The 17,500-nt window shown below is 43.7% G+C and overlaps 1 protein-coding gene across 1 annotated transcript in view; it reads right to left on the reverse strand.

Moving 5' to 3' along the window:
* Positions 1 to 17,500, reverse strand: part of ryr1b (ryanodine receptor 1b (skeletal)) — a gene marked incomplete at its 5' end in the record, with an annotated part of 164,709 nt that overhangs the window by 67,011 nt on the left and 80,198 nt on the right. Inside the window, 9 exon segments of the mRNA XM_029773897.1 lie at positions 2,907 to 3,019; positions 3,182 to 3,316; positions 4,910 to 4,969; positions 5,585 to 5,755; positions 10,170 to 10,184; positions 12,144 to 12,236; positions 15,230 to 15,317; positions 15,415 to 15,655; positions 17,074 to 17,394. Coding sequence (XP_029629757.1) covers positions 2,907 to 3,019; positions 3,182 to 3,316; positions 4,910 to 4,969; positions 5,585 to 5,755; positions 10,170 to 10,184; positions 12,144 to 12,236; positions 15,230 to 15,317; positions 15,415 to 15,655; positions 17,074 to 17,394 — 1,237 coding nt within the window.

Genomic DNA, 17,500 nt, shown 5'->3' on the forward strand with positions numbered 1-17,500 from the left:
CCCTTGGGTTATAATAAATATCAGAGACTCAAACCATCTGCCTCCCGTGTCTGCATCTGGGTCTCGCCCTATATCGTTACAAGTTCGTCAAATTTCTAGGCGCAACAACGGCTCAGTCGGGAAGTGGTAGGCCACTAAGTTGCAACACTCAGTACCGAGTGGAGGCAACGTCAGCACAATAACTGTTTCCATGGCCGAGCAGCCGCACACAAGCCTAAGATCACCATGTGCAATGCCAAGCGTTGGCTTGAGTGGTGTAAAGCTCACTACCATTGGAGTCTGGAGCAGTGGAAACGCATTCTCTGGAGTGATGAATCACGCTTCAACATCTGGCAGTCTGACGGACTAATCTGGGTTTGGCAGATGCCAGGAGAACGCTACCTGCCCAAATGTATAGTGCTAACTGTAAAGTTTGGTGGAGGAGGAATAATGGTCTGGGGCTGTTTTTCATGGTTCGGACTAGGAACCTTAGTTCTTAACACGATGACATTCTAGATGATTCTGTGCTTCCAACTTGGTGTAAACAGTTTGGGGAAGGACCTTTTCTGTTTCAGCATGACAATGCCCCCGTGCACAAAGCGAGGTCTATACAGAAATAGTTTGTCGAGATCGGTGTGGCAGAACTTGACAGGCCTGCACGGAACCCTGACCTAAACCCCATCAAACACCTTTGGGATGAATTATGAATTGGAACGCCGACTGCGAGCCAGGCCTAATCGCACAACATCAGTGCCCGACTTCACTAATGCTCTTGTGGCTGAATGGAAGCAAGTCCCCGACGCAATGTTCCAACATCTAGTGGAAAGCCTTCCCAGAAGAGTGGAGGCTGTTATAGCAGCAAAGGGGGGACCAACTCCATATTAATGCCCATGATTTTTGGAATGAGATGTTCAAAGAGCAGGTGTCCACATACTTTTGGTCATGTAGTGTATCAAAGGCCACACTAAAGTCTAACAGTACAGCTCCCTCCACCTTCTTATTATCAATTTCTTTCAGCCAATCATCAGTCATTTGTGTCAGTGCAATACATGTTGAGTGCCCTTCTCTATAAGCATGCTGAACGTATGTTGTTCATTTGTTCACAGAGAAATAACATTGTTTGCTAAGAGCCGGCAGCAAGCTGATTTGTCGGCTGGTAGAACAAGTAAAGGGTGCTTTACAATTTTTGTGTGGTGCACACAATACTCCATAATGACAAAGTGAAAACAGGTTTTTAGAAATTCTTGCAAATGTATTAAAAATAAAAACAGAAATGCCTTAATTACATGAGTATTCAGACCCTTTGCTATGAGACTAGAAATTGAGCTCATGTGCATCCTGTTTCCATTGATCATCCTTGAGATGTTTCTACAACTGGAAATGAGTCAACCTGTGGTAAATTCAATTGATTGGACGTGATTTGGAAAGACAAAAATGTGTCTATAAGGTCCCACAGTTGACAGTGCATGTCAGAGCAAAAACCGAGCCATGAGGTAGAAGAAATTGTCCATAGAGCTCCAAGACAGGATTGTGTCGAGGCAAAGATCTGGGGAAGGGTACCAAAAATGTTCTGCAATGGCCTCCATCATTCTTAAATGGGAGAAGTTTGGAACTGCCAAGACTCTTCCCTGCCAAACTGAGCAATTGGGGAGAGGGGCCTTGGTCAGGGAGGTGACCATGAACTCGATGGTCACTCTGAAAAAGCTCCAGAGTTCCTCTGTGGAGAGAGGAGAACATTCAAGAAGGACAACCATCTCTGCAGAACTCCACCAATCAGGCCTTTATGGTAGAGTGGCCAGACGGAAGCCACACCTAGGTAAAAGGCACATGACAGCCCGCTTGGAGTTTGCCAAAAGGCACCTAAATACTCTCAGACCATGAGAAATTACACTCTCTGGTCTGATGAAACCAAGATTGAACTCTTTGGCCTGAATGCCAAGCGTCACATCAGGAGGAAACCTGGCACCATCCCTACGGTGAAGCATGGTGGTGGCAGCATCATGCTGTGGGGATGTTTTTTAGCAGCAGGGACTGGGAGACTAGTCAGGATTGAGGGAAAGATAAACAGAGCAAAGTACAGAGAGATCCTTGATGAAAACCTGCTCCAGAGTGCTCAGGCCCTCAGACTGGGGGGGAAGGTTTAACTTCCAACAGGACAACAACCCTAAGCACACAGCGAAGACAATGCAGGACTGGCTTCGGGACAAGTCTCTGAAGGTCCTTGAGTGGCCCAGCCAGAGCCCGGACTTGAACCTGATCGAACATCTCTGGAAAGACCTGAAAATAGCTGTGCAGCGACGCTCCCCATCCAACCTAACAGAGCTTGAGAGGATCTGCAGAGAAGAATGGGAGAAACTCCCCAAATACAGATGTGCCAAGCTTGTAGCGTCATACCAAGAAGACTCAATGCTGTAATCGCTGCCAAAGGTGCTTAAAGAAAAAGGTTGGTTTTTTTTAACAACACATTCTAAAAACCTGTTTTTGCTTTGTCTTTATGGGGTATTGTGTGTAGATTGATGAGGAAAAACAACAATTTAATACATTTTAGAATAAAGCTGTAAAGTAACAAAATGTGGAAAAAAGTCAAGGGGTCTGAATACTTCCCGAATGCACTGTATATATATTGAATCTGTACATTACATGTACCTTGCCGTCATATGACAAATAGCTGTAAAAATAGAATTAAAATAGTTTTATTCTATTTTTCCTCCTCCAAGTCCTCTAATCATATATTTTGTTACGTGACTAGAAATTACGCATAAATGTATAACCGATAGATCTTTCGGACAAATGTCATTTTCATTCGAATCCCAGAAAAATACAAAATACCGAGAAATTACTTAGAAATCAGACCAAAAATCACAAAAAAGCCACACTAACCTATTACTTCACAGATATGCAGTAGTGAAGAGTTTGATTGTGATTACCTGGGGATGTTGTAGAGGGGTGACATCCTGAAGCAGGCCACAACAGCTTTGCGTCGTTGTTTAGAAAGCAGCTTGTGCCAAACCATCTTCTTAGACTTGTACGGGTGCTCCGTCTGGGGAGAGATATAGATATTATATTAATATATATATATTAATCTCTATATATAGAGAGAGATTATCACAAGGGTCAAGAGTTTCCCTGGACAGATGACAAGGTCGTGAAAACTTCTGGTGTGAAAGGTGTGTGTGTGTATGTGAGTGAATACAGTACTCACCACCTCTATGTGGTAGAGGACAGCGGAGACCTCCTGGACTCTCTTGACCACCTTCTCAGGGTCCTCAGCGTCCTCAGCCTTCCCTGACGTCTCCTTATACAACGCCATCTGCCAGCGCATTGACGGGTCCTCCACCTACACACAGCCAAAGAGTCAACAAACACACCACATGGACACCACATGCACAGCACAGCACACACAGTATAGACCAATGACATTGAAATACTAATCCCATATATAAGTACCAGTGAAAAGTTGTACTTTATTTTTACTATTTTCTACATTGTAGAATATTAGTGAAGACATCAAAATTATGAAATAACACATATGGAATCGCGTAGTAACCAAAAAAGTGTTAAACAAATCAAAATACATTTTCTATTTGAGATTCTTCAAAGTAGCCAATACCAAGTCCATATTATGGCAAGAGCAGCTCAAATAAGCAAAGGGAAACGACAGTCCATCATTACTTTAAGACATGAAGGTCAGGCAACACATTTCAAGTTTCTTCAAGTGCAGTCGCAAAAACCATCAAGCGCTATGATGAAACTAGCTCTCATGAGGACCGCCACAGGAAAGGAAGACCCAGAGTTCCCTCTGCTGCAGAGGATAAGTTCATTAGAGTTACCAGCCTCATGAGGACCACCACAGGAAAGGAAGACCCAGAGTTACCTCTGCTGCAGAGGATAAGTTCATTAGAGTTACCAGCCTCAGAAATTGCAGCCCAAATAAATGCTTCACAGAGTTCAAGTAACATATACATCTCAACATCAACTGTTCAGAGGAGACTGCGTGAATCAGGCTTTCATGGTCGAATTGCTGCAAAGAAACCACTACTAAAGGACACCAATAAGAAGAATAGACTTGCTTGGGCCAAGAATCACGAGCAATGGACATTAGACTGGTGGAAATCTGTCCTTTGGTCTGATGAGTCCAAATTTGAGATTTTTGGCTCCAACCGCTGTGTCTTTGTGAGACGCAGAGTAGGTGAACGGATGATCTCCGCATGTGTGGTTCCCACCGTGAAGCATGGAGGAGGAGGTGTGATGGTGTAGGGGTGCTTTTCTGGTGACACTGTCTGTGATTTATTTAGAATTCAAGGCACACTTAACCAGCATGGCTACCACAGCATTTTGCAGCGATACGCCATCCCGTCTGGTTTGCGCTTAGTGGGACTATCATTTGTTTTTCAACAGGACAATAATCCAAAACACACCTCCAGTCTGTGTAAGGGCTATTTGGCCAAGAAGGAGAGTGATGGAGTGCTGCATCAGATGACCTGGCTTCCACAATCACCCGACCTCAACCCAATTTAGATGGTTTTTCGATGAGTTGTTCTGCAGAGTGAAGGAAAAGCATCCAACAAGTGCTCAGCATATGTGGGAACTCCTTCAAGACTGTAGGAAAAGCATTCCAGGTAAAGCTGGTTGAGAGAATGCCAAGAGTGTGCAAAGCTGTCATCAAGGCAAAGGGTGGCTACTTTGAAGAATCTCAAATCTAAAATATATTTTGATTTATTTAACACTTATTTGGTTACTACATGATTCCATATGTGTTATTTCCTAGTGTTGATGTTTTCACTTTTATTCTACAATGTAGAAAATAGTAAAAAAAAAAAAAAAAAAATTGAATGAGCAGGTGTGTCCAAACTTTCGACTGGTACTGTACCTATACAGGTAATGCATTGTTTGGCACAAAACCTAATCTAGGTGGAGGTGTGCTACTCACCTTGCCCTGCAGATGCATGTTGTTCTGTAGAAACTCTCTCACCTCCTCATCTGTGTCTTTCTGTTAGGGGACAGTCATTAGGTATCAAAGTTAAAAAGCAAAAAATGTGTCATCTCTGAGTGTGTGTTCGTTTGTGTTTTTCTGTGTGTGTGTGTGTGTGTGTGTTTGTGTTTGTGTTTGTGCGTGTGTGTGTGTGTGTGTGTGCGTGTGCGTGTGTGCGTGTGTGTGTGTGTGTGTGTGTGCGTGTGCGTGTGTGTGTAAGTGTGTGTGCGTGTGCGTGTGCGTGTGCGTGTGTGTGTGTTTGTGTTTGTGCGTGTGTGTGTGCGTGCGTGCGTGCGTGCGTGTGCGTGTGTTTGTGTTTGTGCGTGTGCGTGTGTGTTTGTGCGTGTGCGTGTGCGTGTGCGCGTGCGCGTGCGTGTGCGCGTGTGTGTGCGTGTGCGTTTGTGTGTGTGCGTGTGCGTTTGTGTGTGTGTGTGCGTGTGCGTGTGTTTGTGTTTGTGCGTGTGGGTGTGCGTGTGTTTGTGTTTGTGCGTGTGCGTGTGTTTGTGTTTGTGCGTGTGCGTGTGCGTGTGCGTGTGCGTGTGTGTGTGTGGGTGTGCGTGTGCGTGTGCGTGTGTGTGTGTGTGTGTGTGTGTGTGTGTGTGCGTGTGTGTGTGTGTGTGTGTCTTCCACTACCAGGCTGTAGCGTATCTTGGCCAGGTTAATCAGTTCCTGGTCAGCAGGGGAACACATGTTGAGGCCAATAGGAAGCATTTTCTTCAGCGCTGCTACGATCAGAGATGTCTGCACCGAATAGCGGTCCCCCCTTCGCTTCTTCTTGGTACGCTCCACGTCAGAACCTCCAGCCTATAGGAGGAGAGAGTGTGGTCAGACCGTACCATCTCTAGCTTATAGGAGGAGAGAGTTGGGTCAGCCAATACCATCTCTGCCCACCCCTCTCTGTCTTTACGTCTGATGTATGTACTAGACAAGGTACATCAATATCCCCATTTTTTCTGATTTATTTACGTACTAGACAAGGCTGCTCTCTATGCCCATGTTTACTGTAGGAAGGTACTAGACAAGGCACCCCCATATCCCCATTTCTGTCTAATGTAGGTAGGTGCCCTAAAGGGAAATTACATTTCACAAAAATGAAAGCAAACTACATTGCTGCTATATGCTTTAATTATGGGCGGTTGAGGTTAAAAACATTTTAAAAGGGGTGGGGAATTGGGGGAAATGTGATTGAACTGAACAAGGCTAAGGGCTAAGAAACAAAACAGCAACATGCTGGAAAGGAGAAAAAAAAGAGAAAAGCAATCATTAACGTCAAACACAAAATCTACCAATACAGCAGTACTAGGGTTGCAAAATTCCAGCTTGCGTGGTTCCGGATTTCCTTCCCTTCTCATTTTGGGAATCTTCCAAACAGAATTTTAGGAAAACTTGGGAGTTTTGCAACCCTAAGAAATACTAAAACATAACATTTACTTTCTCACCAAAAGTGCAGCTTGTGCATGTAAGAAGCTGTTAGTGCTAACTTTGCGTCTGTCCGCTGGAGAGCTGCTCTACCTAGTCATTGGAGAGCTGCTCTATCTAGTCATTGGAGAGCTGCTCTACCTAGTCATTGGAGAGCTGCTCTACCTAGTCATTGGAGAGCTGCTCTATCTAGTCATTGGAGAGCTGCTCTACCTAGTCATTGGAGAGCTGCTCTATCTAGTCATTGGAGAGCTGCTCTATCTAGTCAATGGGGAGCTGCTCTACCTAGTCAATGGAGAGCTCCTCTATCTAGTCAAGGGAGAGCTGCTCTATCTAGTCAATGGAGAGCTCCTCTATCTAGTCAAGGGAGAGCTCCTCTACCTAGTCAAGGGAGAGCTGCTCTATCTAGTCAATGGGGAGCTGCTCTACCTAGTCAAGGGAGAACTCCTCTATCTAGTCAAGGGAGAGCTCCTCTACCTAGTCATTGGAGAGCTGCTCTACCTAGTCATTGGAGAGCTGCTCTACCTAGTCATTGGAGAGCTGCTCTATCTAGTCAAAGGAGAGCTCCTCTACCTAGTCAAGGGAGAACTGCTCTACCTAGTCAAAGGAGAGCTGCTCTATCTAGTCAAGGGAGAGCTCCTCTACCTAGTCAAGGGAGAGCTGCTCTATCTAGTCAATGGGGAGCTGCTCTACCTAGTCAAGGGAGAGCTCCTCTATCTAGTCAATGCAGTCCTGTGTTAGTAGTGCAGTAGGGTTCTGCTAGGCCCAGCCCACCACTCCACACCAGGTATAGCAGCAGTCTTTGGGGTCAACTCCATTACCCCTGATTTCTGGCCTCTGATCAGATAACAGAGGCTCCTTCAGTATTGACCATCTGACAGCTGAGGAGATTAGCTCACACCGGGAAATGGGATATCAGGTCTTAAATATCCCTTACTGGTCGGCTAAAAAAAATAATATACAACTTAACCTATTTAATGCCTCTACATAATGTCATAAAATGGTACATTCATAACGTTACATATTTATTCTTAATTTATTTGTACATTACTTAGACAACTTTGTGGTTCCGAAACTCTGTAGTGGTACCAGGAAAGATCACTGTGAAGATTAGAATAGATGAGCCTTCTAAGGTTCATAAGGTATATAGCAGGGCTATACTTTAGGTTTATAAGGTATATAACATGGCTCCACTTTGGGTTTATAAGGTATATAACATAATATACTAAAGGTTTATAAGGTATATAACATAATATACTTTAGGTTTATAAGGTATATAACATGGCTCCACTTTGGGTTTATAAGGTATATAACATAATATACTTTAGGTTTATAAGGTATATAACATAATATACTTTAGGTTTATAAGGTATATAACATGGCTCCACTTTGGGTTTATAAGGTATATAACATAATATACTTTAGGTTTATAAGGTATATAACATAATATACTTTAGGTTTATAAGGTATATAACATGGCTCCACTTTGGGTTTATAAGGTATATAACATAATATACTTTAGGTTTATAAGGTATATAACATGGCTCCACTTTGGATTTATAAGGTATATAACATAATATACTTTAGGTTTATAAGGTATATAACATAATATACTTTAGGTTTATAAGGTATATAACATGGCTCCACTTTGGATTTATAAGGTATATAACATAATATACTTTAGGTTCATAAGGTATATAGCAGGGCTATACTTTAGGTTTATAAGGTATATAACATGGCTCCACTTTGGGTTTATAAGGTATATAACATAATATACTTTAGGTTTATAAGGTATATAACATGGCTCCACTTTGGGTTTATAAGGTATATAACATAATATACTTTAGGTTTATAAGGTATATAACATGGCTCCACTTTGGGTTTATAAGGTATATAACATAATATACTTTAGGTTTATAAGGTATATAACATGGCTCCACTTTGGGTTTATAAGGTATATAACATAATATACTTTAGGTTTATAAGGTATATAACATAATATACTTTAGGTTTATAAGGTATATAACATGGCTCCACTTTGGATTTATAAGGTATATAACATAATATACTTTAGGTTTATAAGGTATATAACATAATATACTTTAGTTTTATAAGGCATATAACATAATATACTTTAGGTTTATAAGGTATATAACAGGGCTATACTTTAAGTTTATAAGGTATATAACATAATATACTTTCGGTTTATAAGGTATATAACATAATATACTTTAGGTTTAAAAGGTATATAACATAATATACTTAAGTTTTATAAGATATATAACATAATATACTTTAGGTTTATAAGGTATATAACAGGGCTATACTTTAAGTTTATAAGGTATATAACATAATATACTTTCGGTTTACAAGGTATATAACATAATATACTTTAGGTTTATAAGGTATATAACATAATATACTTTAGGTTTATAAGGTATATAACATAATATACTTTAGGTTTATAAGGTATATAACAGGGCTATACTTTAGGTTTATAAGGTATATAACATAATATTCTTTAGGTTTATAAGATGTTATAGGTGAATTAGATGAAAGTCACTGTAATAAGTACATGTAATGGAGACTACAGGTGTAAACTACAGTGACTACAACAGCTATAGGACTTAAAGGTATGGAAAGATTGAGCAAAGGGAAGACTGATTGTGAGTGCCCCGATTTGTGAACTTTGTCGCCAAAGCTGTAAAAAAAAAAAAAAAAAAAACGAGACAAACATCAACAAAACAAAACAAACATCAACAAAAACAAAACACAAATCAACAAAACAAACAAACAAACATCAACAAAACAAAACAAACATCAACAAAACAAAACAAAGATCAACAAAACAAACATAAACAAAACAAAACAAACATCCAAAACAAACATCAACAAAGTAGAGTGAGCAACACTCCATCATCATTAGCCAATCAGGAACCATCAGAAGGCAAACTCATCGAAAATCCTCAAACCAAGGTCAGCTCATGGGACTGGACAGCAGCAGTAGTTGACGTACTATAGCCCAGTGCTGAGCCGAGTGCCATGAAACCCAGCACTTCAATCTACGGCAGAGAGCTTTCATCAAGTCTCTCCAGACCCTCGTTCTCACACACATAAGCTACATTAAGACACACACGTCATTTCACAGTAAAGCCATCCTCGGAAGACCTTATTCGAATGTCCATGTTTCAGTCTCTGCTGCAGAATGTGCTATAGACTAGATGGATGTCACTGGTGTTGTACAGTAAGGGCGTGCTTAACGAGTGCTGTAATGTGTGTATGTATGTGTGTGTGGGCTATACATGTGAAAGACAGTGTTTATGTGTGTATATGTGTGTGAAGACTGTGTGTGTGTGTGTGTGTTCAAAGTGTGTGTGTGTGTTCAAAGTGTGTGTGTGAAGACTGTGTGTATGTTTGTGTGTGTGTGTGTCTGTGTGCATTTGTTTTCCGTGTGTGTGTGTGTGTGTGTGTGTGTGTGTGTGAAGACTGTGTGTGTGTGTGTGTGTGTGTCTGTCTGTGTGTGTGTGTGTGTGTGTGTGAGCGACAGGGTCTGTGTGTGTGTGTGTGTGTGTGTCTGTGTGTGTGTGTGTGTGTGTGGTGTGTGTGTGTGTGTGTGTGTGTGTGTGTGTGTGTGTGTGTGTGTGTGTGTGTGAGCGACAGGGTCTGTGTGTTTTCTGCTCTATAGCTGTGCACTAGGAGAGCTTGATGAAGAACCCCCTCCCCCCAACAGTCAGGGCGCCATGCGGTCAGGCCAGCACAGCGGTCACATTACAGTCAGCGTGCACAAACAAAGTCTAACCTCTTCCCCTCCGGCCTAGTGGCCCCCCCCCGCGTCCACAGAGACACACAGAGACAGAGAGAGAACAGCGTTAACATCCAACAGATCACCTCTGACCTCCTGACTTCAACTATTCACAAAGCACCTCAGAGTGCTGATCTAGGATCAGGGCTTAATTCATTATAATCTGATCCTAGTTCAGACTGCTAAACTCCGAAACCTTTGACCTGTCGACACCCAGGTAACCTAACTCCACCTCCTCAGGCCTCAGACTCAGACCAGGAAGTGGATATGTTATAGTGTCTTTCAGAAAGTATTTATACCACTTGATTTATTACACATTTTGTTGTGTTACAGCCTGAATTCAAAATGGCTAACATTTTTTTTTATCTCACTCATCTACACACAATACCCCATAATTACATTTCTGCAAATGTATTGAAAATCAAATATAGAAATATCTACTTTACATAAGTATTCATAAGTATTCATAAGTATTCATAAGTATCTAAGAGCTTCGCAAACATGTATTTTACAATATTTGCACATAATTATTATTTTTTTATTATTCAAGCACTGACAAGTTGGTTGTTGATCATTGCTAGACAGCCATTTTCATGTCTTGCCGTAGATGTTCAAGCTGATTTAAGTCAAAACTGTAACAAGGCCACTCAGGAACATTCAATGTCATCTTGGTAAGCAACTCCAGTGTAGATTTGGCCTTGTGTTTTAGGTTATTGTCCTGCTTAAAGGTACATTTGTCTCCCAGTGTCTGTTGGAAAGCAGACTGAACCAGGTTTTCAACTAGGATTTTGCCTGTGCTTAGCTACATTTTTTATCCTAAAAAACTCCCTAGTCCTTGCCAATGACAAGCATACCCATAACATGATGATGCAGCCACCACCATGCTTGAAAATATGAAGAGTGGTAACTCAGTGATGTGTTGGATTTTCCCCAAACATAACACTTTGTATTCAGGACATAGAGCTAGTTTCGTTGCCAATTATTTTATTTTTTTACTTTAGTGCCTTATTGCAAACAGGACGCACGTTATGGAATATTTTTATTCTGTACAGGCTTCCTTTTTTAAATTCTGTCAATTAGGTTAGTATTCTGGAATAACTAGAATTATTGTTGATCCATCCTCAGTTTTTTCCTATCACAGCCATTCAACTTTGTAACTGTTTTATGTTACCATTGGCCTCATGGTGAAATCCATTAGCGTTTTCCTTCCTCTTCGGCAACTGAGTTAGGAAGGACGCCTGTATCTTTGTAGTGACTGGGTGTATTGATACACCATCCAAAGCGTAATTAATAACTTCCCCATCATCAAAGGGATATTCAATGTCTGCTTTTTTTTTACCCATATATCAATAGGTGCCCATCTTTGCGAGGCATTGGAAAACCTCCCTGGTCTTTGTGGTTGAATCTGTGTTTGAAATCTACTGCTCGACTGAGGGACCTTACAGATAATTGTAGGTGTGGGGATACAGAGATGAGGTAGTCTTTCAAAAATCATGTTTAACACTATTATTGAACACAGAGTGAGTCCATGCAACTTATTATGTGACGTGTTAAGCACATTTTTACTCCTGAACTTATTTAGGCTTGTAACAAAAGGGTTGAATACCTATTGACCAATACATTTCTGCTTTACATGTTTAATTCACTTGTAAACATTTCTAAAAACATAATTCCACTTTGATATTATGGGGTATTGTGTGTAGGCCAGTGAAACAATATCTCAATTTAATCCATTGTAAATTCAAGTTGTAACAGAAACAAAATGTGGAAAAAAAGTCAAAAGGGGTGTGAATACTTTCTGTATCTTTGGCTTCTGATCTAGCAGGTCTTAGGACTAGAGGCATATTGATATATTATGAACTGCCAGGGTTGTTTACATTAACAGGAGTAAAAAAAAACATTGTAGATTGTATAAATGGTAACATGTTATGAACCGTGATAGCCTTTACTTCCTGGTGGATTCAGTCTCACCTTGCTCATCTTACTCTTGCTGTCAGCAGTCAGGAAGGACATGTTGTTGATCTCGTTCATCACCACAAAGTTCTGCTCCTCACGCTTGAAGTTCTGAAATGCAGGAAAGGAGAAAAACGGAATGAATAAGAGGGGGGAGGGAGGGAGGGAGGGAGAGAGAGAGAGAGAGAGGGGGGAGAGAGAGACAGAGAGAGAGACAGAGAGAGAGAGACAGAGAGAGAGAGAGAGGGGAGAGTTGAGAGAGAGGAGAGAGGAGAGTAGAGAGAGACCGAGGAAGGAGAGGGGCAGTGAGAGAGGGGAGAGAGGAGAGGAGAGAGAGAGAGAGAGAGAGAGAAGAGAGAGAGAGAGGGAGGAGAGGGGGAGAGAGAGAGAGAGACAGAGAGAGGACAGAGAGGACAGAGCGACGAGAGAGAGAGAGAGAGAGAGAGGAAAGAGAGAGAGGAGGGAGAGAAAGGGGAGAGAAAGGGAGAGAGAGAGACAGAGAGAGAGAGAGAAAGGGAGAAAGGGAGAGAGAGAGAGACAGAGAGAAAGGGAGAGAGGGAGAGAAAGGGATAGAGGAGAGAGAAACAGAGAGAGAGAGATAGAGAGAGACAGAGAGAGAGACAGAGAGAGAGAGACAGAGAGAGACAGAGAGAGACAGAGAGACAGAGAGAGACAGAGGTGTGTATTAGTTGACGAAAAAGGAAGAATGGAAAAGTGAAGGAATAGAGAGACGGGTGAGTGGTGTTTCATGGTACCAAAAACATCACTTCTGATACCAATATTTTAGAATAACTTAGTTCCGTTTCATATGAATCTACCAAATATTTCATCCCTACTGATCTGAAGAACCAGCTGGTGCCTGTTATAAAATGTTTATAAAGTACGTTTTGTTTATAAATTCAGAAAACAAAAATATGAAGCAACAGCAACTACTCTCTTGTATGTGTCAGTCCAATAATGTCCACTTCACTATCATACGCATCTCACGTGTGGCAGCTGTAATCAGCCAGCCACAGCCCCTTCCAGCCCTCACTCTAACCACTAGGCAGGTAGCCAGTAACCGTTGGGCCAGTAACCGAAAGGTTGATGGATCGAATCCCCGAGCTGACAAGGTAGAAATCTGTCGAACAAGGCAGTTAACCCACTGTTCCCCGGGTCCTGAACAAGGCAGTTAACCCACTGTTCCCTGGGCCCTGAACAAGGCAGTTAACCCACTGTTCCCTGGGCCCTGAACAAGGCAGTTAACCCACTGTTCCCGGGGCCCTGAACAAGGCAGTTAACCCACTGTTCCCCGGGCGCTGAAGACGTGGATGTTGATTATGACAGCCCCCCCGCACCTCTCTGATTCGGAAAACACATTTCAGTTGAAGGCATTCGGTTGGACAACTGACTAGGTATCCTCCTTTCCCAGTCACACATCTGTTTAAGTAGGCTAATTAGCTAGCATTCCTAGTTTAAGTAGGCTAATTGGCTAGCATTCCTAGTTTAAGTAGGCTAATTGGCTAGCATTCCTAGTTTAAGTAGACAAAATTGGCTAGCATTCCTAGTTTAAGTAGGTTAATTGGCTAGCATTCCTAGTTTAAGTAGGCTAATTGGCTAGCATTCCTAGTTTAAGTAGACTAAATTGGCTAGCATTCCTAGTTTAAGTAGGTTAATTGGCTAGCATTCCTAGTTTAAGTAGGCTAATTGACTAGCATTCCTAGTTTAAGTAGGCTAATTGGCTAGCATTCCTAGTTTAAGTAGACAAAATTGGCTAGCATTCCTAGTTTAAGTAGGTTAATTGGCTAGCATTCCTAGTTTAAGTAGGCTAATTGGCTAGCATTCCTAGTTTAAGTAGGCTAATTGGCTAGCATTCCTAGTTTAAGTAGGCTAATTGGCTAGCATTCCTAGTTTAAGTAGGCTAATTGGCTAGCATTCCTAGTTTAAGTAGGCTAATTGGCTAGCATTCCTAGTTTAAGTAGGCTAATTAGCTAGCATTCCTAGTTTAAGTAGGCTAATTGGCTAGCATTCCTAGTTTAAGTAGGCTAATTGGCTAGCATTCCTAGTTTAAGTAGACAAAATTGGCTAGCATTCCTAGTTTAAGTAGGTTAATTGGCTAGCATTCCTAGTTTAAGTAGGCTAATTGGCTAGCATTCCTAGTTTAAGTAGACTAAATTGGCTAGCATTCCTAGTTTAAGTAGGTTAATTGGCTAGCATTCCTAGTTTAAGTAGGCTAATTGACTAGCATTCCTAGTTTAAGTAGGCTAATTGGCTAGCATTCCTAGTTTAAGTAGACAAAATTGGCTAGCATTCCTAGTTTAAGTAGGTTAATTGGCTAGCATTCCTAGTTTAAGTAGGCTAATTGGCTAGCATTCCTAGTTTAAGTAGGCTATTTGGCTAGCATTCCTAGTTTAAGTAGGCTAATTGGCTAGCATTCCTAGTTTAAGTAGGCTAATTGGCTAGCATTGTCACCCCCTTTCTCTCCGTACGCTCCTCCTGCATCTATTCCTCAATCAGTTCTTAAAATGTGATTGAGCCATTATGGCGAGGGTTGTTAGATTTGTACATTTGAGCAAAATTGATGCATTGTATAATTGAATTGCCTGGTTTAACCAAGAGCACAGCAATTGCGACATTGGAGGCGGCTTGTGGTAGAGAAATTAACAATAAATTATCTGGTGTCACGTCCTGACCAGTAAAGGGGTTATTTGTTATTGTAGTTTGGTCAGGGCGTGGCAGGGGATGTTTGTTTTATGTGTTTCGGGGTTTTTTGGTAAATGTTCTATGTTATTATAATTCTATGTTCGTTCTAGTTTTTCTATTTCTATGTTTAGATTATTGGGTTGACCTTCAATTGGAGGCTGCTGTTCCTCGTTGGAGGCATGCCAATTGCACGCTCCCTCAAAACTTGAGGTATCTGTGTTGTATAGATAAAACTGCACATTTTAGAGTGGCTTTTTATTGTCCCCCAGCACAAGGTGCACCTGTGCAATAATCATGCTGTTTAATCAGTTTCTTGGTATGCCACACCTGTCAGGTGGATGGAATATCTTGGCAAAGGAGAAATGGGTGGGTGGGAGGGTGGGTGTGTGTCTGTGTGTTAAATGAGGTAGGGGCACACTCACATGAGACTTGGACCAGAAGATAAACACCTCTCCAACCATCCTGAAGAGTTCCTCAGCATCTGGATCTGGACAGGTCAACCATCGAGCCCTGGAAAAACAAGAAAGGGTTAGTTGTATTTTTCTGTGTTTGCATGTGTGCGTGCGCGTTTTGTGCGTGCACGTGTTTGTTTATGACTCCAACATACCTGTTGTTATCCACATATCTGATCAGTAGAGGGTATAGAGCGTAGAGGTCTCTGCAGAGAACAGCAAACTCATCTCTAATGGTTCCTTCCTCACTGTCCACCTCAGACTTCCCCTCCAGTCTCAGCTGCTCTTCTTCAGCCACTACCTTCCCACTACGTTTCTTCAGTTTCTCCATGGTCGGGATGAAATGAGACTTCAACATCTCAGGCTTGGCCCTGCTAACGATGGGCTGGGCAAACACTGGACAAGTACAGGACAGGCAGGACATACAGGGCCCATTGTTGAAAGGTCTGTTACTCACGTCCATAGAAAAAGCAAGGTCAGCAACAGTTGATCTCTGAACACAGAACCATGAACTGAACACGACATCATTTCTAAAACAAAACATCCCCCTACCAACCTGCCAGTCATCTCTCTCTCCTCCCCTACCAACCTGCCAGTCATCTCTCTCTCCTCCCCCTCTCCTCCCCCTCTCCTCCCCCCACCAACCTGCCAGTCATCTCCCTCTCCTCCCCCTCTCTCCTCCCCCTATCAACCTGCCAGTCATCTCTCTCTCCTCCCCCCTCTCCTCTCCCCTCTCCTCCCCCCCACCAACCTGCCAGTCATCTCCCTCTCCTCCCCCCTCTCCTCCCCCTACCAACCTGCCAGTCATCTCTCTCTCCCCCCCCCCTCTCCTCCCCCCTCTCCTCCCCCTCTCCTCCCCCCCACCAACCTGCCAGTCATCTCCCTCTCCTCCCCCCTCTCCTCCCCTACCAACCTGCCAGTCATCTCTCTCTCCTCCCCCCTATCCTCCCCCTCTCCTCCCCCCCACCAACCTGCCAGTCATCTCCCTCTCCTCCCCCCTCTCCTCCCCCTACCAACCTGCCAGTCATCTCTCTCTCCTCCCCCCTCTCCTCCCCCTACCAACCTGCCAGTCATCTCCCTCTCCTCCCCCCTCTCCTCCCCCCTACCAACCTGCCAGTCATCTCCCTCTCCTCCCCCCTCTCCTCCCCCCTACCAACCTGCCAGTCATTTCCCTCTCCTCTCCTCCCCCCTACCAACCTGCCAGTCATCTCCCTCTCCTCCCCCTACCAACCTGCCAGTCATCTCCCTCTCCTCTCCTCCCCCCCTACCAACCTGCCAGTCATCTCCCTCTCCTCCCCCCTCTCCTCCCCCTACCAACCTGCCAGTCATCTCCCTCTCCTCTCCTCCCCCCCCACCAACCTGCCAGTCATCTCCCTCTCCTCCCCCCTACCAACCTGCCAGTCATCTCCCTCTCCTCCCCCCTACCAACCTGCCAGTCATCTCTCTCTCCTCCCCCCACCAACCTGCCAGTCATCTCCCTCTCCTCTCCCCTACCAACCTGCCAGTCATCTCCCTCTCCTCCCCCCTCTCCTCCCCCCTACCAACCTGCCAGTCATCTCCCTCTCCTCCCCCTCTCCTCCCCCCTACCAACCTGCCAGTCATCTCCCTCTCCTCCCCCCTCTCCTCCCCCCTACCAACCTGCCAGTCATCTCTCTCTCCTCCCCCCCTCCTCCTCCCCTACCAACCTGCCAGTCATCTCCCTCTCCTCCCCCCTACCAACCTGCCAGTCATCTCCCTCTCCTCCCCCCTCTCCTCCCCCTTACCAACCTGCCAGTCATCTCCCTCTCCTCCCCCCTCTCCTCCCCCCTACCAACCTGCCAGTCGTTTCATCCAGGAGGCTTCGTCTATCCCCAGGTTATTGACCACTATCTTCATGATGCTGCCCAGCAACTGGTTGAGTTGTTCTGAGGTGACGTCAGTACAGAGCTGACCCTCCAGGTCGGGGTAGTTCTCCAGACCTCTCTCCCACCAACGGGGAAGGTAGTTACACAGCATGGGCAGGGTGATCTCGATAACGTGCGGCATCTCAGTGTAACGAGCCCCCGACTCTGCCAGGTCTCCGATCTCCTTCATCAGGACATCTAGCTCTGGGATGTCAGTACACAGCTCCTCTACTTGGTTGGGCAGGCCCAGGACTGGCAGGGGTAGAGAGATGAGAGGAGAGGGGGAAAAAAAGGAACGGGACGGGGAGGAGAAGGAGGACAGGAAGGAAGGACAGAGAATAAACATATTGTGTCATTA

This window comes from Salmo trutta, chromosome 13 (genome assembly GCF_901001165.1).
Source record: "Salmo trutta chromosome 13, fSalTru1.1, whole genome shotgun sequence".
Taxonomy (NCBI): Eukaryota; Metazoa; Chordata; class Actinopteri; order Salmoniformes; family Salmonidae; genus Salmo; species Salmo trutta.